The following is a 23518-nucleotide window of genomic DNA, read 5'->3' on the forward strand; positions in this document are numbered from 1 at the left end:
TATAGCAATAAATAACATAAAACTATTTTAAACTTGGCTTAAGATCTTTACAGTATCTTATAATGTTAATTATATGTCTAATGTCGTGAGTTTGTCAAAAACAAATTATCTGCGATAAAATGTTAAAAAAAAAAAAAATAGTGCTTTATAGGACAGAAAGTTCTCTAATATTCATAACAATTTCAAATCTATATTTATGTAACGCAGCAGGTCATTCTTTTATACGTTTGCTTGTATGTATTTTGAACGCGCTTCATTGCGCGCTCACGTGTATCACCTTCACTCGCGCAGCGGGCGGAGTCTCGTACCTGTGCTCGCGAGTACTGTCCGCCATGTTTGGGCAGTTTGAATGCAAATAATATAATGGATAATTTACCAAGAGATATGGATGTATGAACTCATTTCGGTAAAACACTTCTGGTAAGCATCGTTGAGCATTTCTTTTTAGTCTTTTACTAGTGCAGGTGCTCATAAGCTCATAAATGAACTCACAAACTGCAGCGAACGCGGCTTTGTGCGAAACCTAAGTAAAAAAAATAAACGATATAGTTTTCATTTTTGATCGAATTGTTGTGTGGGTCTCTGCAGAAAACTGACGAGCAACCCAACCCACCAACAGACGAGGAAGATGAGGGTGATAACGTTAATCATAGTGGTCCAGCATATACAAAGAGAAAGGTTTGTTTGTTTTTTTTACCTTCCACATTCTTATTTTTGTTAATGCAGTTGCAATAAGAAAACGTATTTTTCCCCATATTTCTTAAAGTATGTAAGAGTGAAGATTTGTTTAAGTGGGTCGTTGTTTTCAAATAACCTCAACTACTGTAAATGCATTAGCTAGTTTCAGCTATTTTTATGATGAGAATGAAATTGCACTTTACATTCTGAATGAAGGATACTGTACTGGAGTATTTTAATTAAGATTGTTTATATATGTTTACTGAAGTACAAGTATGTTTATTTGAAACGGTCACTTTATGTTTACTAACTTCGCATGTATGTTTATTTTCAAATTTTAAGAATTTATGTGTTCCCCAGTTTGTACATGGGCTACCAGCAGCTGTGAGATGTCCGTGTTAATTTTAAAATAAAAAATTATTTTATATTATACAATACACTAGGAACTAGTGGACTTTTCTTTGTTTTTAAGTAAAATAAAGGAGTATTGCAATAAATCGTTTTTATTTTTTTCTTCTTAACCTCTTACTGTTCCTATTGCCTAAGCATAGAATAACAAAAAAACACTCTTATGTGTCAAGCCATCAGAACCGAACCGAAAACCGTGGTTTAAAGGTATGTAAAACCGAGGTATGTATTGAACCATGGGCTAACTGTATTGTTGCATCCCTAATATATATATATATTAGTAGTTAACATTTGAAGTGGATCAAAACCTTTCACCAAAGCTGTCCTAAAATCTAAAACCAAAATGCGGTCTTGTCTTAGGACAACATTGATGAACTTTTTTGATCCACTTAAAATGTTGGCTACTGTATATATTGTAACGGGGTGAAGAATCACACAACAGCGAGGAGTGCAAAATAAGGCCCCAGAGGGTGGATTTATTACAATAAAACAAACGTTAGTGGTCGGAAGTGGGAAGTGGGAAGTGGGAAGTGCTGGTGCGCTGATCGTGGTGGTGTTCCAGGTGCGGCGTGTCCGTGCGTGGGGTGCTGATCAGTCACGGGCTCTCTGTAGGGGAACACGAAGAACAGCATTAGCATCCAGTCTTCTGGAGTGATCACTCACTTGTGTGTCAGTGGTGACCGATCAGCCGGTGATGAGTTTTCCAGGTGCTCCTTGTGTGTTTCCAGGGCGATGCTGATCACTCCCCCCCACTAACATTGTCCTGGTCCTCTTGTACAATGGGAAGATTGGGGGTGGGTGGGGAGTGTGCCCTGACAGACTTGCGAAAGCTGACCAAATCCTGGAGAGTCCGTCGGCGTTGGCGTTGGCCGTCCCGGCTCGGTGTTGTACGCTGAAGTGGAAGTCCTGGAGCGCTAGGAACCACCGAAGGGGGGGCATGGTCAGTAATCAAGGTAAATATCCTTCCCAATAGATAATACCTTAGCTCCAGGACTGCCCACTTGACGGCCAACGCCTCCCTCTCCACGGTGGCATAGCGTTGATCAGCGGGGGTCAGCTTCCGGCTGATGTAGATTATGGGATGTTCCTCACCGTCCTGTACCTGGGAGAGGACGGCTCCCAATCCCGTGTCCGAGGCATCCGTCTGCAAGAGAAAGGGGCAGTTAAAGTCCCGCAAGACTGGCTCTGACGTGAGGGCTGCCTTGATCCGACAGAATGCCTCCTCCTCTGCAGGATGGCTTCTCCGGCTGCCCCTTCCTGGTCAAGTCTGTCAGGAGGGCTGCTAAGGAGGAGAAGTGAGGGATAAAACAACAGTAATACCCTGCCAACCCCAGAAAAGAGGAAAGGTTAAGGAATTACAGCTCTTTAATATTTACAGCCCCCCTTTTTCAAAGGACCATAAGTAATTGGACAATTGGCAAGTGACAATTGAGGTCTGGAGTTGATTCTAGGTGTGCCATTTGCATTTGGAAATGGTTGCTGTGAGCCCACCTCATGCGGTCAAAGAATCTCTCCATACAAGTGCAACAGACAATGTTCCCATAACTTTCACTAACATTATGTAAAAGTTATGTAAATGTTAGAAAAAAAACGTTCCTGACATAATGTTTCTGGAATAGTCTTATAATGTTTTCATAGTTACAATACATTGTCGTAACGTTGAGGGAAAACATTCTCATAACAACGTTCTTGTAACGTCTTTATGTTATTTTTACTTGACTCATGTTCTCATAATGTTGAGAGAAAACGTTCCCATAACAACGTTCTTGTAACGTCTTTATGATGTTATTTTTACTTGACTGATGTTCTCATAAAGTTGAGCAAAAACGTTCCCATAACAACGTTCTTGTAACGTGTTTATGATGTTATTTTTAATTGACTGATGTTCTCATAATGTTGAGCGAAAACGTTCCCATAACAACGTTCTTGTAACGTCTTTATGGTCTTATTTTTACTTGACTGATGTTCTCATAACAACGTTCTTGTAACGCCTTTATGATGTTATTTTTAATTGACTGATGTTCTCATAATGTTGAAGGAAAATGTTCTCATAACAACGTTCTTGTAACGTCTTTATGATGTTATTTTTACTTGACTGATGTTTTCATAATGTTGAGCGAAAACGTTCCCATAACAACATTCTTGTAACGTCTTTATGATGTTATTTTTACTTGACTGATGTTCTCATAACAACGTTCTTGTAACCTGTTTATAGTGTTATTTCATAATGTTGAACAAATACATTCTTAAAACATCATTATTGGAATGCCTTCATTTTAGAAGTGATGGGAACAGAAAGTACGAGTGTGACCAGTCCCAGACAGCATGTAGTAATTGACTCAGACTCGGCATCGGCGAGTGTTATCCGGGCAGAGTGTGGCCCGCAGCTCGCTCTCGCGCATGTGTTTGTGATGCGGCTCTAAAGCACTGACCCGATTCCTGTTCACCGTAACCGGCTGTAGAGTCCGGCCCACTTCTGGCAATGACTCGGCTCGGTTCAGTCATAGATGGTTACATTAATATAGCAATAAATAACATAAAACTATTTTTAACTTGGCTTAAGATCTTTACAGTATCTTATAATGTTAATTATATGTCTAATGTCGTGAGTTTGTCAAAAACAAATTATCTGCGATAAAATGTAAAAAAAAAAAAATAGTGCTTTATAGGACAGAAAGTTCTCTAATATTCATAACAATTTCAAAAAAAAGGGGCAGTTAAAGTCCCGCAAGACTGGCTCTGACGTGAGGGCTGCCTTGATCCGACAGAATGCCTCCTCCTCTGCAGGATGGCTTCTCCGGCTGCCCCTTCCTGGTCAAGTCTGTCAGGAGGGCTGCTAAGGAGGAGAAGTGAGCGATAAAACAACAGTAATACCCTGCCAACCCCAGAAAAGAGGAAAGGTTAAGGAATTACAGCTCTTTAATATTTACAGCCCCCCTTTTTCAAAGGACCATAAGTAATTGGACAATTGGCAAGTGACAATTGAGGTCTGGAGTTGATTCTAGGTGTGCCATTTGCATTTGGAAATGGTTGCTGTGAGCCCACCTCATGCGGTCAAAGAATCTCTCCATACAAGTGCAACAGACAATGGTTAGGTTTTAAAAACAAAACAACTCCATCAGAGAGATAGCAGGAACATTAGGAGTGGCCAAATCAGGAGTTTGGTACATTCTGAGAAAAACAAAAATGCACTAGTGAGTTAAGCAACATTAAAAAGCCCTGGACGTCCACGGAGGACAATAGTGGTGGATGATGGGAGGATCGTCTCCATGGTCAAGAAAAATATTTTCACTCGCTGAAGACATCCAGCCAAGAGAAGAACACTCTCCAGGAGGTAGGTGCGACACTGTCAAAGTCTAAAATCAAGAGAAGACTTCACGAGAGCAAATACAGAGGGTTCAACATGAGGTGCAAACAAGGCAAGATAAGTCTTTGCCAAAAAAAAAAAAACATCTAAAAAAAGCCAGACCACTTCTGGAAAAGCATTCTTTGGTTGGCTGAAATTCAGATCAATTTGTACCAGAATGGCAGGAAGAATAAAGTATGAAGAATGCTAAGAACAGCTCATGATCCAAAGCATACAACCTCATCTGTGAAACATGGTAGAGCAGTGTGCTGGCATGAGCATGCATGGCTTCCAGTGGCACTGGGTTACTGGTGTTTATTGATGACGTGACTGAAGATATATGCAGCCGGAAAAATCTGAAGTGTATATGGATATACTCTCTGCTCAGATTCAGTCAAATGGAGTAAAGTTGATTGGATTGCACTTCATAGTACAAATGAATTATGACCCAAAACATACAGCAAAAGCAACCCAGGAGCTGCTTGCTTATGACAAAAGTGTAGTTTATTTAGTCTTTTCCCATTCAACTTGCTAACAGCAGCGATAGACAGAAATCAGAAGGTCTCCGATGACGTGCCTACTGCTCCTATCATTCTCGAGCCTTCAGTTTGATCTATCCTGGTCATAGATTTGCGGTAACAAAAGCCTCCTCACAGTTTACTAGTCATAATGATTTCAGGAGAGTTTAGGATAAATCAAATATAACAATTTATTATTAGTCAGGTAAAACTGTATCATGTCAATTACATAATGAAACAATTAGAAGACAGTTTAGAAAGGATAGTGTAATTGTGGATCACATTGTAGTCGTGTTGCAACTTTGCTCCTGCACATAGACACTGTAGCCATATGGGGAACGGCCAAGTGTTCAACACAGGGGCCACACAAATTTAACATAGTCACACATGTAACAGTTATCCTAATTCAAGACACATGGTCTAAAATGCATAGCAAAGCACTCAGGTGTTCTAGAGAATAAACTTAACTAGCCAATGTGTACATGTACACATTGGCTCTTCCAAGATGGCGGCGCGTCCACACGCAGCGGCTTCTCTCTGTCCCGACAGAACGGTGTTTTCGTGTTTTTTGTCTTGTGAGTCGCAGTGTTTTTGTACGTCGTCATCGCGTCTATCTGTCTTTAAGCGCGCATACAGTCGTGAGTTTCTGCTGGATGTCAGCAGAGCCGCATTTTTAGAGTTAAACTCCCCCACTACTGCATCTCGCCCACAGCGGAGGCGCCACAAGCGGCGTGAGAGGAAGCAGAAGAGGGGTAAGCGCGGAGGTATCCGGGCTAGGCTAACGGCTAACCCACACAAGCCATCTATCCCCACCATTGTACTGGCTAACGTACGCTCTTTGGACAATAAACTGGACTACATACGATCACTACGTTCAACTCAGAGGACTGTAAGAGACTGTTGTGTGTTTGTATTCAGGGAAACATGGCTCAGCGACAGCGTGCCGGACTGCGCCATTCAGCTCGACCAGACAGAGCTCGCGTCGCGGGAGGAAAAACCCGCGGCGGCGGGCTTTGTGTTTACATCAATGACGCGTGGTGCCGCGATGCTGTTGTGATCTGCAAACACTGCTCACCCCTGGTGGAGTTTATGATTATTAAGTGCAGGCCGTTCTATCTGCCGAGGGAATATACTGCCATACTGCTCGTTTCGGTTTACATTCCCCCGAACAACAACAACAGCAACAGGAACGATGCACTAAATGAACTGTACCACCACATCAGCGAGCAGCAGACAGAACACCCCGATGCTTTTCTCATCATAGCTGGGGATTTCAACCATGCTGACTTAAAGAGTGTGTTTCCAAAAATACACCAACACAACGCTCGTTAAAGTCGCTAAACCAGTTCAGAAACAGATTCAAGTGTGGCCAGAAGGGTCGTCTGACGCTCTTCAGGACTGCTTTGATACAACTGACTGGAATATGTTTAAGCAGGCTGCCACTTACAATAACTCCACTGACCTCCAGGAGTACTCAGAGACTGTCACTGCCTACATCACCAAGTGTATTGAGGATGTAACAGTCACAAAAACCATTACTGTCCGGGCCAACCAGAAGCCGTGGATGACAGGGGAAGTCTACAGACTCCTGGAGACGCAGAACGCTGCCTTCAGAGCTGGAGACGAGGGGGGCCTGAGAACAGCCAGGGCCAACCTATCCCGCGGCATCAGAGAGGCTAAGAGACAGTACTCCAGGAGGATAGCCCATCGTTTCAGCGACAGCAGAGACACTCGGAGCCTGTGGCAGGGGATACAGACCATTACGGACTACAAGCCCCCACAGCGGACCTGTGACAGCAACATCTCTCTGCTGAACGAGCTGAACACCTTCTTCGCTTGCTTTGAGGCACAAAACAGCTCCACTGCACAGAAGACTCCACCTCCTCCCAGTGACCAGGTGATGAAGCTGACCCCGGACAGCGGGAGGAGATCCTTCAGCAGGATCAATGCACGCAAAGCTCCGGGTCCTGACAACATTCCTGGGCGTGTACTGAGAGACTGTGCAGCAGAACTCACTGATGTCTTCACAGACATTTTCAACATCTCACTTAGTCAGGCTGTTGTTCCTACATGCTTCAAAGCTACCACCATCATTCCAGTCCCGAAGAAGCCATCTCCATCCTGCTTCAATGACTACTGTCCTGTTGCACTTACCCCCATCCTCATGAAGTGCTTTGAATGGCTAGTCATGCATCACATCAAGTCTGCCCTCCCCCCTCCCTGGACTCATTCCAGTTTGCATATCGGTCCAACCGCTCGACCGATGACGCCATCGCAACTGCCCTCCACTCAGCACTCACACATCTAGAGAAAAAAAAGTCTCATACGTCAGAATGCTGTTCATAGACTTCAGTTCAGCATTCAACACAATCATCCCTCAACAGCTCATTCACAAACTGGTCGAGCTGGGGCTCAACACTTCGCTGTGCAACTGGCTGTTGGACTTTCTGACTGGAAGACCTCAGGCAGTATGTGTCGGTAGCAACACATCCAGCACCATCACACTGAACACTGGGGCCCCCCAAGGATGTGTGCTGAGCCCCCTCCTCTTCACTCTGCTGACCCACGACTGCACACCGTCACACAACTCCAACCTCTTTATTAAGTTGGCGGATGACACGACTGTGGTGGGTCTCATTAGCAACAGAGATGAGACAAACTACAGGAGTGAGGTGAGCCGCCTGGCCGGGTGGTGCAGTGACAACAATCTCTCTCTGAACGTGGAGAAGACGAAGGAGATTGGTGTTGACTTCAGGAGAGCGCACACTCAGCATGTTCCTCTGACCATCAACGGTGCGACTGTGGAGAGAGTGAGCAGCACCAAGTTCCTGGGTGTGCACATCACAGAGGACCTCTCCTGGACCGACAACACTGCAGCACTGGCCAAGAAATCACAACAGTGTCTCTAATTCCTCCGCAAACTGAGGAGAGCCAGAGCCCCACCCCCCATCATGTACACCTTCTACAGAGGCACCATCAAGAGCATTCTGACCAGCTGCATCACTGTGTGGTATGGCGCCTGCAACGCGTCCTGCCGGAAGACTCTGCAACGCATAGTGAGAGCAGCTGAGAAGATCATTGGTGTCTCTCTCCCCTCCCTCCAGGACATTTATGGAACCCGTCTCACCCGAAAAGCCCTCTGCATTGCAGGTGATCCCACTCACCCGTCACACAGCTTCTTCAGTCTGCTGCCATCAGGGAGGAGACTGCGAAGTCTCCAGGCCAGGACCAGCAGACTGAAGGACAGCTTCATCCATCAGGCTGTCAGGAAGCTGAACTCGCTCCCGAACTTGCATCCCCGTCCCTCTTCTGCCGCAGGCACCACTGAACTATGAACCCCCCCCCCCAGGTCCCACATCCCCAGGTCCTTCCACCCCCCCTCCCTCTAACATACGATGTCATGCACCAGTCACTTTGTGCAGCAGTGGTCTGCTCACTACCTCATTCACCCATGGAACTGACGTCATTCTACCTCCTCTTCAGTCAGTTTAATAAAATAACTGCTCTTGAGCCCTTTGTCACTTTGTCACTTTTAATCAGACTGAATAAGCTATTTTTTTATGCACTAAAATCTTTTTATCTGCACTGTTTGTTCACTGGTTTGCACTCTATCTGCCATGTGCCTTGTGCGGCTTTTATTTAACCTTATTTTTATTTTATTTTTTCTATTATGTCTTTTTTACATTGCCTTATTGTATAGTTTTATCTTATATTTTATATTTGATCTAGATTTTTAGGCTCTACTGTTAGTGTTATCTGTATGTGCCGGGGGTCTGAGAGTAACAATTTCGATTATCTGTATGTATGTACTGTACATGTGGAAGAATTGACAATAAAGCAGACTTGACTTGACTTGACTTGATGTAGAAGCACAAACAACTATACAGTGTGTTCTATAGGCACAAGGTGTTTAACACAATTACATTTTTGAATTAATAATAGTATACCTAACTTCAGGAAGATACATAGTAAGGAGCATATGAAATACCTACGGGTTGATCTGACTACAGAATCACCCAGTAGTGTTTTGTCACTTCCCTTAAATACTCAGACCAGACAACAAAGAAATATTCAAATCAGTTGTAAAAACATAAAAGTCCTTTTGGTTCTATAGGTTCCCGTGGTCACATCAGGGTCACGCCTGGATGGAGATAAACATTCTCAAAGACCCCTAAAGTGGGACAGAACACAATTCTACAAAAGTTCTTAATCTTTCTTATAATACAAGTGACTACTGTGAAATTGAGACCTATTTACTAATTGCACAAAGATGATACTAAAATGATACTAAACATGAAGTGGAAAAACCAACATATTCATAAGATATCATGGCATATGGATATTCTTGCTTTGGGGGGAGAAGAGTGAGTGTCAGAGGCAGGGAGGGGAGAGGAGAGGGAGGAAGGAGGTCATAAATAAGCAAGGAGATAGGTGTTGTTTACTCTCCTTGAAGATCTTTTTTCCAGGTCAGTTTTATTGTTTTATTGCATGGCAGCATGGTATCTGGTATTCTCCTCATCCACCAACAGTTTGCGACATCCACCTGGATGATGCGACGGCAGCCATAGTGTACCAGAACGCCCACCACACACCAGCTTATTGGTGGAGAGGAGACAGAGTGATAAAGCCAATCAGAATATGGTGATGATTAGGAGGCCATGATGGTCAGAGGCCAATGGGCAAATTTGGCCAGGACACCGGGGTTACATCCCTACTCTTTTTCACAGAGAGTCAGGACCTCGGTTTAACGTCTCATCTGAAGGATGGTGCTTTTTTTACAGTATAGTGTTCCCATCACTATACTGGGGCGCTAGGACCCACACAGACCACAGGGTGAGCACCCCCTGCTGGCCTACCTAGCACCTCTTCCAGCAGCAACCTAGTTTTTCCCAGGAGGTCTGCCATCCAGGTACTGACCAGGCTCAACCCTGCATAGCTTCAGTGGGCAACCAGTCTTGGGCTACAGGGTAATATGGCTGCTGGTGTTTTAATTAGTTAAAAGATGCATATGTACTACCATTTAAAAGTCTGAGGTCAGTAAGATTTTTTTGATCTTATCCAGAAAGAAATTAACTGTAGTGTACATATACACACATACATATCTACATTTCATATTTAAAATAAATATACATATCATTCTTCCTTGTTCTCCTTTTACAGTCAAGAATTTAAAGAACTGACTTCTATTCAGTGTGAATATGAATGGAACTGGCCACACCTAAAATATTTAGATAAAAATGTACTGAAATGAAATTCAAAGAAATTCAGAAGTGTCACGAAAGAATTCCCTTGACACAACACAATGGACCTTGTAAATACACTGGAACAGAATTGTTTTTGTTGTTGTTGTTGTTGTTGTTTGGCTCCATTTTGAAGATGTCAGGGTGCTTGCACAATGAATCAGCACACCAGAATGATTTCTGATTAATCGTTTCACACTGAAGACTGAAGTAATGGCTCCATGAAAAAAAGGTGGTCTTAGACATAATTTAGAATCATTCTCAATTAAATTCCGAATTTTACACAGTCCAGCTTACTGTACATTGAAGTGGGCTGAAGTTTTAAATGAGAAACACACTAAGCCAATACCTGCCACCACTTAAAGATGTGGTTAGGGAGGACGCTGTTATTGAGAGAGAGCATTGGTGAGACATCTTTTCTGAAATGTTCTGCAAACCACTCGTTGTCACTCGCAGCCAAACAGCGCTCCATACAGGCACAGGGTTCTTCATGAAAGAGCCGCCCCACCACGCTAATGTTCACCAAATCTTTAAAACGTCCACAAGGAACTTTATGTATGGTCACAGTAAAGATGGTAGCGCTTAAAACCAAGATGACCTTTACATGTTTACACCAGCGCATTGCTGAGGGGCTTCTACAGTTCTACTCTCTGATGTTTAGAGAGAGGTCGAGGTGATTCCTCTAGCACCTTTCTGCACCTTATCATGAGATCAGCTGCAAGAACCTAAGCGATAAATGACAATAAAAACATTTATTTATAGGAATAAAGGGTTAGAGGAAGAGTAGTACACTGACTTTTCATGCATGTTCTACATCAGCAGCACCACACGCATGCATTGTTTACGTGGATGAATGGAGGTGGGTTTGTAAGGACACCAGGGTGAGCAATTAATGACAGAATTTTCATTTTGGGGTGAACTATCCCTTAAAGTGAAAATGAAGCAGTCAGTCAAGTTTACATTTAGGAAAATAACTTACATTTTAATAATATATATATATATATATATATATATATATATATATATATATATACATACAGTACGGACCAAAAGTTTGGAAACATTACTATTTTTATTGTTTTTGAAAGAAGTTTCTTCTGCTCATCAAGCCTGCATTTATTTGATCAAAAATACGGAAAAAAAATGTAATATTGTGATATATTATTACAATTTAAAATAATTGTTTTTAAATTTATTATACTTTAAATTATCATTTATTTCTGTGATGCAAAGCTGAATTTTTAGGATCATTATCACATGATCCTTTAGAAATCATTCTAATATGATGATTCATTATCAAAGTTGGAAACAGTTCTTCTGCTGCTTAATATTTTTTCAGAACATGTGATACTTTTTTAGGATACTTTGATGAATAAAAAGTAAAAAATAAAAATAAAAAAAAAGAAGCTATGTTTTTAAAATATAAATATTTTGTAATAACAATACACACTGCTGGTCAGTAATTTGGGGTCAGTATTTTTTTTTCTTTTTTTTTTTAAATAAAATTAATACTTTTATTCAGCAAGGATGTGTTAAATTGATAAAAAGTGACAGTTTATAAAATATATTATTAGAATATATATTATTAGAATTTTTTTTTTTTTTTTTTTGAATAAATGCAGTTCTTTTTTAACCTTTTATTCATCAAATATATTAGACAGCAGAACTGTTTCCAACTCTCATAATAAATCAGAATATTAGAATGATTTCTAAATGATCATGTGATAGACTGGATGTTACATGTGACACTGAAGGCTGGAGTAATGATGCTGAAAATTCAGCTTTGCATCACAGGAATAAATTATTTTTTTTTATAGTATATTCAAACAGAAAACTATTATTTTAAGTTGTAATGATATTTCACAATATTACTGTTTTTTCTGTATTTTTGATCAAATAAATGCAGGCCTGATGAGCAGAAGAAACTTCTTTCAAAAACATTAAAAATAGTAATGTTTCCAAACTTTTGGTCTGTACTGTATATAACATGATTAATGTTACCATTTTAAAGAAAAAAAAAAACGTTGTTTTGTCAGAGCTTTGGAGCAAGGGCGCCGCCATCTTGCAGTACCACCGCGTATAATGTCACGGGGTTGGTTAACTCTGAAGGCCAGTTAAGTAACAAGCATTTCTTTACATTTTGAACACACGCTTGTTTTGTAATGGAGGAAGATGACCTTGAAATATTGTTAAGTCCATAATAAGTGCAATTGCCTATGCATTTAAACCAAATGTGGGATCGAGCAGTATTAGGGGTTGAAGAAGTCGTGAACCTGCTGGGTTTGGGGTAAAGTGCGGATGGGATTCAGTTTACATGGATACTCCTCAAGACTGTCATTCCGACGTGCTTTGTGTGCATTTGCAGATTTAAGAAAGAAATCGCGAAGAAAGCTCAGTTTGGTAGCCTACCCACGTGCTGTCCGAGGCGTTGTGCTTGTGAGTGCGTGCGGCGACGCCGGCGCCAACATAAATGATCACAGCACGAATCGCTTTCAGAAAAGGTCCATCACAGCGTGTAAGTACCGCATTAAAATCTATTCCGTGCTGTCCCAAGCTTGGATGTTTTAAAACACTTTAATATTTAAACTGACAAGGCTTAAAACACGTGAGAATAATAAACTTTATTGAGGATGCAGCACTGGTCCAATTGTTCAGAAAATGTTACATGAATGATATTGTATGAAGCGTTGTTTGTTTACATATCATGTTGCTCCTGGCACAGGGATACTACGATCAAAATTTAGCATATAGACAGTTTGATGTTGAATATCCGTCCAAATTATGGTGAAAACTAACTTATTTGTGTGTTAAAATGCAAGATGGCGGTGCACTTGCTCCAAACGCTATAGCAAAACATCCCTTTTTCTTTAAAATCGTTATATATTCTTTTAATCAAAGTGGAAATCACTTTACTAAATAATGTTAACTTAACTGACTTCTTCACTTCCAATTTAAAGTCTAAAAGGGATACAGCTGAGGCTACTGGGCATGCGCACATCAATAGGCTATAGCATATTTTTTGTCACATGGTACAACAATTACTGTTTTTTCAGTATCGTAAGGGGTAGGTTTAGGGTTAGAATAGATGTAGACTTTAATAAAACACAATATAATGGGTAGAAAATATATATATATATATTTTTTTTTTGTTAGTTTCTGGTCGTAGCTGTATCTGTTTAGCCAGTTTAAGCAAAATTGAAGACTTGCCATAGCCTGCTTAAAAGTAGCAAATTTTAAATAATTTCAGTTTTTTCACGTGTTTTAAACTAGATTTTTTTAAAAAAAAAAAGTTCAATAGATGATATACTACTGCCGAAAAATTCTAAAATAAAATCATAACGAACAAACATTATGTAGTGTATCCAGTGGGTATACTTGTTTAAATTACATTTCAATTCACATGAATTTGTTATTTACGATTTACAGATGTTACAGTAGAAAATGAGAAGGAATACAAAAACGACAAGAGTTCAACAAACTCGTTGGCCCTGATATAGCCTACCATTATAATGCGATTGTCATACTGCTCTTTAGAAGGCAGAACCGGTTTTGATTTTTGATGCCCATAAAAAAAACGTACTGATAAATCACAAAATGCTTTGTGAACCTAATATTCTAATTAATGATACTTTTAAAGAAATAAAGGTAAATACATTAACAGAACAAACAATAAATTTATAGGCTACTTTTTTTTCAGACGAGGCTGAACTAAGGTTTGATGATCACTGAGGTATCAGATAATGAATCCAATTACAAACCCACATCGTAAGCAACAGACACAAAAGACGGACTAAATATCTATTTAATAGTAGCCTAGTTAAATTCCTACACCACCTGAGAAATAAACAGTAAACGGTGACAAAAAGAAAGCATTTACTCACATTTAGTGTTAAGCTTTGAATCCAGCGATGTGCAGTCTGTGGACCATGATCGTGAATGTCAGGAGGGTGTGCGACTGGTTAGAGCAGATTTAACTTGTCATACAAACAACTCGCTTCTTATTAAAATTATTGATATCCACGGTGTGGACAAACTGAGTATTTTGATTTTCATCATCATCAGTGTTTTAAAATAATTGAGAAATACAAGTGATAGGCTCAAAGACCTCAATTCAATGTAGCCTATACGCTTGTTTTAAGCGATTGAAAATGTATTCCCCTTTTGGACTGTTCATTCTTACAGTGCCGCATAAGAATAAATACAATAATAAAGTATTCTATTTTATTTTATCTGATGTAGGAAGACAACTTTTCGGTTTCACCAAAACCTTTTAGTTTATTCAAAAAAACCATACGCTTTAAACAATTTCTAAGTCAATATACTGATATGAAGAACCTGATGTCACTTTTTTCATATCAAAATAATAATACAGTAACTGAAGACACTTACAGAACCTAAAAAAAAATAAAAAATCATGATTTAAAAAAAAAATACAAATTGGACTAGGTAGGCTACCCCGTGCTGTTTGACGCTACATTACAGAACTCACTATGCAGACATATAAAAGCAGATTCAAAGACCTAATTAATTTCTGTCAGCACCGTTTCTCTTTTATATCTCTTCGAGTTACATTTTTAAGTTGCTTTATACCATAGAACTAGAAACACTGGTTGGATTTATATAGGAGTTTATTTATTTATGTGTGTATTTTTCCTCTATTGGTAACTGCATTTTGGCATCATCCGCGAAGGTATGAGCAGATAAAACCGGTACCACTTGTTAAGCGACAAACAAGAATGCTTTTTCATTAAGGAGGTAGAAGCTTTCGGCACTCAGATACTTTGATGATTCAGATGTCAAGAAATAAAGTCTAGTAAAAGTAATTGCTTGCTTGTGATGATTTATAGACCTCAATAAATACTGGCTTATAGGAGATATAAGAGGAACCTATCCTGACATTCTTATCATTTTGGTAAGTTTGATACTCTGGGATAATTATTAAATTGATTATTGTCAATTTGTAATTAAATTCGATCAGTGAAATCAACTTAATGTTTTTGCCTCTAAAATGTGTTGCATCTGAAACATTTGTATGGGCTACTAATAGACAACCGTTTTGACAAACTGAGCAAGTCGGTCTGAGAATTAGTGTAAACCTTACTGAAATTAATTATTCTTTTGGTCAAAACACTGTTTTAAATATCTTTTTTTATTTCAACGTTATTTTTTTTTTCAATGTTTAATCGCATTGAAACAAGTGATAAAGGAACCCTCTGACGCATTAATTGTTAAATCATAACGAAAAAAAAGAAAATATTTATTTTTCACACCAAAACAGTAATTTACTTAGTTCAGATACAATGATACTTTTTTTTTTTTTTTTTTTTTACATTTAAATACAATTAAATGTACATCAAAGTTGCATTTGTATATTTTCTTATTGCTTGAATTGAATTATGGATCGAAAATCGAGTAGAAAAACTGAGAACTCATAGCCTACAATCCAGCAGAAATGACAGAAATGATGTCGACATTTTTGTGGGGTGGTGACTTCAGACCACAGAACTGTGTCTTTTGAAGATAAGAAACTACAAAGTATAACCATAAAACTGACGCGTATTTCTGTCTTTCTAATAAAATTGTATTTGTCCACCAGGAACACGACACACGCAAAAGATGAACATCTTCAATAGACTGACGCCTCGCCACATCACCCTGCTTTTGAGCTTCATGACTATCTTTCTTTTGTTCACTCAAAACCGGATCGATAATACTGTAGACTCCTTTGATGACTCTATCTTTGAAGCTTCATGCTCCTGTAAATCTTGCGTCATGGGCTTTATGGACGATGACTGGTTCATTTATCGATACGATCCCAGCATCCCACCTCTGCTGAACAGAAAAAACAGTGTTTTACGTCGAGACACCTACAGATGGTGGAGGGTAAGTCTTTAAATATTAAATGCTAAATATTTTCTTTAAATCATCTAGGACTTCAGTGTCGAGTGTAGGCCAATGTAGAGTAGTTTATTGTCTGTTTATAAAACACTATAAATCCATTTTGATTAATTTGAGGAAAAATGTGTTTTCTTTACCAAGAAGGTGGCAAGATGAAAACCACTGTTTTATGTTTCAAACTTCACATAGCATCTTAAGGTTACAGTAACATTAAAAATTCAAATCCAGATTTAGATTTTCAAAGATTTATTATAAAAACTGATTATTTTTCCCCAAAATGCAATAAATCCATTGAATCAAAATAAAATTTCTTTTTCATATTGAAGCTGTTGAAAACACAACAAAAAGGAACATCCAGTGGATGCATCCAGTGGATCCAGTGGATGCGTGGCGCAAGCGTCTCAGCCGCGTGGCGTGTCGGTTTTTAATTCGGCTCCCATGTTAACCGGTTAGAGCTTACAGACCGCCTGCGTGAGACGCGCGTCTCAGGCGCGGCTCGAGCCGCGCGGAAAACGCGTGCATGCTAGAAATAGAACCGACGCCTATTTTTACCGCGAAACGCGCGCGTGTTGGAAGCATTTCCAGGCAAAATATAGTAGGAAAATGTGTTTATATGTCATTTTTTACACAAATACATATGAATTCATTATATTTTGATATTTGAAAGTCTATAGGTTGACATAAATTCAGATATAAATGTAATTTAAAATATAAATAAATAATTATCGATTTTCAAATATTGCACCTGTCAAACATAATCTATTTCGCCGTCAATACTTTTGACGGTGTCCTTTATCAGTAGGCGTAGGTTTAGGTGTGTAAAAAAAAGTTGATATTGTTGTCATGAAGACAGAGCCTGGTCTGTCAACGGTCTCCCTCTACAGCAGCAGCGCAGCAGCGCGCCAGCGCCGCGCCAGGCACGGTTCTGGTGTGTAAAGACACAGAAAACGCGAGGCAGCCACCACACTTCTGGGACGCTTCAGACACGCGACGCTCACGCCACGCAGCCAGTGTGTCACCGGCCTTAAGCACACAATTATTACTGTCATATTTTGTATGTTATTCCTGCCGCGACGTCGCAGAAAATAAAAACGGTTTCAGAAATAGAATCCCGTGTAGTCACGTGTCGCTGTCGCCGGTGGTTAGTACAAAAACTACAAGGAAAAGATGGCCTACTTTGTATCGCGTCGCGCCTGTTTGGGACACACGGTATTACAGTTTGAATATCTTGTGACTATTTTAACAAAGCAGCAATAATATGATAACTGTAATTATATATATATATATTTTAACAAATATATATATTATTACAGTTATTATATTATTGCTGCTGTGTGTATATATATATATATATATATATATATATATATATATATATATATATATATATACACACACACACAAACATAGGTCAGTGGCCCTTGGCTTGGTACAAATGGTGCATATACAAATACAAACATACATATACAAATTAAGATACAAATCAACTCTTATCTTGATGGTCTTCGCACGATGTCACTATTATGTAAACCAGTTTTAACAAAACCATTTTCATTGATTCTTATCTTGAGCTTTCAAATATTTGTACAGGGTCTACAGCCATCAATGTTCGGAGTCAACTACACAGAGGTGGTGGATCAGATGTTTTCTCTCTTCCCTGATAAAGAGCACTACTCAGACGCCGGTCCAGATCGCTGCAGAACCTGTGCTGTAGTGGGAAACTCTGCGAACCTTCTGGGATCCCATTATGGGTCTCTAATAGATTTCCATGATATTGTGATTAGGTAATAGAAGAACAGAATAATGCACAGAATAATCTGATAAATGATCTCTATAACATTAGTTCTTTAGATGGCTTATCAACACCTGTTACTTGTATTGTTCTCTCAGGATAAATAAAGGCCCGACAAAAGGTTACGAAAGGGATGTGGGGTCAAAGACAACTCACCGGATTCTGTATCCCGAAAGTGCCGTGGACTTGGACAACTCCACCCATCTGGTGCTTTTTCCCTTTAAGATTCGCGACATGCAGTGGCTCATAAGTACCTTCACCACTAGACACATTACACGGTGTGCACGGTTTAAAAAAACAATTAAATAAATATAAATTAATTAGATATATCTGCATAATTAGTAAGCCATCTTTTTGTTCCTCAGCACCTACACACGAGTCAAACCTTCAATCAAAGCAGATGAGAACAAGGTGAGTATCAATGTCATTAAAGGGGTCATATGATGCTATTTTAAAGATCATTATTTTGTGTATTTGGTGTAACAGAATATGTTGACATGCTTTAATGTTCAAAAAACACCTTATTTTTCAAATACTGTACATTATTGTTGTTCCTCTATGCCCCACCTCTCTCAAACGTGTCATTTTCTACAAAGCCCCGCCTTGCTCACAACCACAGTCTGCTCTGATTGGCCAGCTGACCCAGTGAATTGTGATTGGCCAAACACCACAAGCACGCATCGTAAATGTAACACCCCTTCCCATAATCGCGAGCTTCAGCTTTCAACATACATGTAAAAACAGTAAATAATGTCCTTAATTTTACCATCAGTTCAAGCCCGGAAGGGGAACAGAGTCGCGTGACAGACACAGTGATGATGCTCGTATGTATTTGCAGCACACAAGCTGCGATTAAAAAAGCTGACTCCATTGTAATGTGACCCTGTCTCTCTCTCACGCACACACATACAACGCAATACTCTACATGGCGCAAAACTCCGCATTTGAACAGTCAATAGCAAATACTTAAACTATTAAGAAAGCATACTCACAGTAGCTGATTGTGAATAAGCGCCAGATTGTCCTAGCAAAGTCGGAATTGACCCATTTTTTTTTTTTAGAAATAGCCTTTGCACAGCCAACCTTGTAGGCTTCTTTCCTAAGTTCACAAAACTGTTGTCCATAAAATGCGTTGCACAAATTCGAACATCTGGGTTGTGCTGTTCTGTTGTAAATAAATCTTAACCAATGATTCCTCATTGCATCTACTTTCGGAAGGCCAAATAAAGGGCTTTTGCTTTCGCACAGAAACACAGAGCATCTCCCTGACATGGTTGCATCAACACCACTGCGGTTCCTCAAACCACGCCTTCTTTCTTTGCATGAACGTTTGGGTGAAATTACACAAATACATTGTGACGTAGACATGTGGGGGCGTGTTTGAACAAGGCATTTTAGCCCAGTCTGGACCAGCCTTCTCTTTTAGATTTTGAGCTTTGTAACTCTGCCGATCTTATACATGCACAAATAGCTACATAACACAATAAAGAAAAGGAAAAATAGAAATCGCATCATATGACCCTTTTAAATGAATGTAAAGAAATTCAAGAGACTGATTATTAAGCCTTAAAAAAAGCAATGGTGTATGTCTCATTAATGTTTTTTTTATCTGTTTAGGTGATGGTCCTCCACCCTGGTTTCATAAAATACGTCTATGAGAAATGGCTTCTGAAACATGGCAGATATCCATCTACTGGCTTCATTACAATAATATTTGCTTTGCATATCTGTGATCAGGTAAAACTGTTTGCATTTTCCGTTTAGACTTCTAATTTTATAAACAGACGTTAAGTTTGTGAAAGGCACATGATATATAAGAAAACAAAGCAAAAGGTGAATGTGAATGTAAAGCAGAAATGTGAATATTTGCCTATTCATTTCCCTAAAAGTGGCACTAAAATAATTTGCACATGCACATAAAATTTTATGTTAACAGTCACCTTCTTTTTAAAAAACATCAATATCCACAAATATGTTTTATGTCACAAACACAACTTTGCCTGGCATTCATTTGTGGGTTTCCTGGACATTGTGTATTATGGTTATTATTATAAAAAAAAGTAATTAGTTATAGTTACTCACTACTTGTTCCAAAAAGTAACTGAGTTAGTAACTGAATTACTCTATAATAAAAGTAACTCGTTACCAGGGAAAGTAACTATTTGCGTTACTGTTAAAAAAAAAAGTTGCTATATGTCTTTTTTTTGAGTAGTTTTCACAAGTCAGTTGAAATGAGTAGAACAGACAGGTGTTCGTACATAACTTTCGATATTTATTGCACGTCAACAGACAGCAAAAGTTTTATCCTGCACTTCAAGTATTATCTTTGTAAGAAAAGCAAACAGTTACACCATATAAAGTGCATTTAGCAAATTAAATCATATTGGTATCTGTGTTTTTGGCCACTAGCTTTGTAGATGCGTGCGTCATTGTGAGATGCTTCATTAAATTAGAGTTGCTTACAACGGATGTCGACAAAGTCTTCGCTCCTGGACATAATGTACACATTGCATGCATGTTCTTGCCTTTGACCACAATGAATTTGAAGTAGTGCTTATATCTCCACCTTGAAAATGCCAACTTTTCTGGGGGAATTACGTATGAGGTCAGCTTTGAGCATGCACCGCTCAGAAGTGACACACGCGGAAATGCAGCAGAGAGATCAAAACAAAACAACGGTCAAGAATTAGTAGTACAAAACGAGGATTTGTATAGAAGAATGTCAGAGGATTTCAATATAAGCCAAGAGTATACTGGTTTTCCTTTGTTAAAGTAAGGAAACTTTGCTTCCTTTGCTCCTGTTAACAAACGTTGGTTTTCACGAGACTCACTGTCACACTGAGATTTTTTTTTTTTTTTTTTTTTTTTTTTTGGAGGGGGGGGGGGGGTGTCCGTGGCCATAAATGGGTGTTCCTTATTTTGCCTCGCTGAAGGTGGCATTTCCTGAAGGGGAAGTGCTTCGGGATGTTTGCGAGTGCGTATATAAAAGTGGAGTGGAATGCAGCCAAATTGGCGACAACAAATGTTATAATATGTCATGGATGACCACAAGATCATTTTGTCACAGTAACAACATCCTTATGCCGTGGCCATGCAACCCTATGTTGAATGAACAACATTTTCTCATGGCCAAGAGTTTAATGCGTGAACAAACTTTATGATTATCCCAGGTTGCTATGGTTATGCATAATCCCATGGCCATGATATAAGGATATCATCAAAATGATCTTGGTCCACCCACAACAAATTTATCACATTTCTGTAAGTAAATCAAGATAAAAGTTTTATCTTGTGGTCACAACAAATCTAACTGAGCTGAACATTTCCAGTTGTGGTCACATAATACAGTGAGTTAAACTGACTCCAACCTGATTGTAATGCAAAATGTGATTGGTTGGATCAAGAGTGTGCTACGATTGGTCAACATAATACGTGACCCTGGACCACAAAACCAGTATTAATTCGCTGGGGTATATTTGTAGCAATAGCCAAAAATACATTGTATGTGTCAAAATTATAGACTTTTCTTTTATGCCAAAAATCTTCAGGGTATTAAGTAAAGATCATGTTCCATGAAGATATTTTGTAAATTTCCTACCGTAGATATATCAAAACTTAATTTTTGATCAGTAATATGCATTGCTAAGACTTCATTTGGGTAACTTTAAAGGCGATTTTATCAATATTTATATTTTTTTATATATATATTTTTTTTTTTTGCACCCTTAGATTCTAGATATTCAAATAGTTGTATCTCGACCAAATATCGTCATATCCTAACAAACCATACATCCATTTTGAAAAATGTACACTTAAGACTGGTTTTGTGGTCCAGGGTCACATATGGCTGATATCTGATTTGCTTAAGTAAAAGGTTGGTTAAAGTATACCTATTTGTGAAATTGTGTGTCTAGAATGTTTCAAAATTACAAATACATGCAGCATTTAGGAAGTGATCAACAAATGAAGTTCTGTATCATTTGGTAAAAATTTGTATTGAGAAAAAATTACTGAATGTAGTATGATTTGAACACCATGAAATGACAGAACTGCTTGGTCTCTTTCACAGGTGAATGTCTTTGGGTTTGGGGCTTCAAGCACTGGAACCTGGCATCATTACTTTGATAAAACTCGCACTCACTATAAAGGTGGCCCTCATGGTGGAGACTTTGAAAACAAAACAATGCATCAACTTCAGCAGAGAAACAAGATTTCAATATATAAAGGGTATAGATAAAAAAAGACCAGGAATGGACATGTTCGGTTTAATGTGTTAAATACTTAACAACCCATTAACTTGTGGAAATTGATAATGTTTTGAGCAGCAATTAAGTAATTTGTTCACATCTTTATGTTGTGGCCACGTGACCATATGTTGATAGAACTACATCACTTTCTTGTAGCCAAGAGTTTAATGTGCTAACAGACCTTATGGTTATCCCAGTTTTGCAACAGTCATGCAGAGGTTTGTTTACACATTAAACAGAGAAACAAGATTTCTAAATATAAAGGGGTAAAAAAGACAGTTCTTCCATTTAATGAAGGTGATCTCAAAATGGTGTATACCAAAACAGCTACAAAATGAATCTAAAAATGAAAGCGGAAGCAAATGCTGTATAATGTCCTACTCTTATTTATAATGCCTTACTGTATCTACACACTGTAAACATATTGTATGTACCTGCTGTTCTTGTACTAAAGTAGCCTACTAATCTGTAAGACATTTGGAATGTTTTTATGGATCTTCAAATTCTATTTTGGTTAAAACGAAAAATTAAAAGGATGAGCCCTTTAATATGCTGTGCCACAAATTTCTGTACCAATAAGAAATGGCAACACAAAACAAAAATCTTCTTTTTCATATTGTTTAATTGAGAATATTCACATATAAACCAACAGCTCTCTGATCAGTAAAGGCCAGACGTATACCAAAGTCCCTTTAAGACAAGTGATATCACTCGGCGGCCATCTTTAAAATGCCACTCGGGCATGCAAGTGCAACTCAGAATAGAGCTTTATTGCCAAGTATGCTTGCATATACAAGGAATTTGTTTTAGTGACATAAGCTTCCAGTATACAGAGACAACAGCAAGACACAGACAAAAAATAAAAATACACATATGTAAATATAAATAGACAAATATTGAAAAATAAATTGAAAAATAAATAAATTGTATGAACAGTTGTGCTATAGATGATAATGGATTACAATAGAGTGAGTTGCAGGGCTGTACTAGGATGGAGGTGGTAACAAATACATATAAGGTTATTGCACATTTTTATTGCATAAGTGGGGAACATTTAAATGTTCATGAGGTAGATTGCCTGGGGGAAAAAACTGTTCTTGTGGCTCTGAAGCACCGGCCAGATGGCAAAAGTTAAAAAAGGGGATAACTCAGATGTGTACGTGTTCCTGTAGCTCAGTGGTAGAGCATTGCGTTAGCAGCGCAAAAGGTTGTGGGTTCAATTCCCAGGGAACACATGTTAGGTAGAAAATGTTAGCCTGAATGCACTGCTAAATGCATAAATGTAAATGTAATGTGAGGGATCCAGAGTGATTTTCTGAGCCCTTTTCCTCACTCTGGATGTACAGTCATGGCCAAAAGTTTTGAGAATTACATAAATATTAGCTTTCAAA

General features: G+C 38.9%; 1 protein-coding gene and 1 long non-coding RNA gene across 5 annotated transcripts; one reads left to right on the forward strand and one right to left on the reverse strand.

Moving 5' to 3' along the window:
- Window positions 1-1535: 1535 nt before the first annotated feature.
- LOC122140603 lies at window positions 1536-14254 on the reverse strand. The gene is made up of 2 exons (XR_006157185.1): window positions 14072-14254; window positions 1536-2230 (listed from the first exon to the last, which is right to left on the reverse strand). It is a non-coding gene; the product is annotated as an uncharacterized LOC122140603 (long non-coding RNA).
- On the forward strand, window positions 12332-22675 carry LOC109077322 (CMP-N-acetylneuraminate-beta-galactosamide-alpha-2,3-sialyltransferase 2-like). 4 transcript variants are annotated; one of them, XM_042744736.1, is made up of 7 exons: window positions 12332-12477; window positions 12556-12705; window positions 17679-17872; window positions 17979-18158; window positions 18246-18291; window positions 19498-19617; window positions 21950-22675. In XM_042744736.1, exons 2-7 carry the CDS (start codon window positions 12661-12663, stop codon window positions 22115-22117), a joined length of 753 nt encoding a protein of 250 aa, XP_042600670.1. In that variant the 5' UTR covers window positions 12332-12477; window positions 12556-12660; the 3' UTR covers window positions 22118-22675. The 4 variants fall into 4 exon arrangements, with proteins under 4 accessions (XP_042600670.1, XP_042600669.1, XP_042600666.1 ...); XM_042744732.1 differs by adding an exon at window positions 15787-16073 and having other exon boundaries at window positions 12413-12705; XM_042744734.1 differs by lacking the exons at window positions 12332-12477; window positions 12556-12705 and adding exons at window positions 14945-15102; window positions 15787-16073.
- The last annotated feature ends 843 nt before the right edge of the window (window positions 22676-23518 follow it).

Source organism: Cyprinus carpio, chromosome B19 (genome assembly GCF_018340385.1).
Source record: "Cyprinus carpio isolate SPL01 chromosome B19, ASM1834038v1, whole genome shotgun sequence".
NCBI lineage: Eukaryota > Metazoa > Chordata > Actinopteri > Cypriniformes > Cyprinidae > Cyprinus > Cyprinus carpio.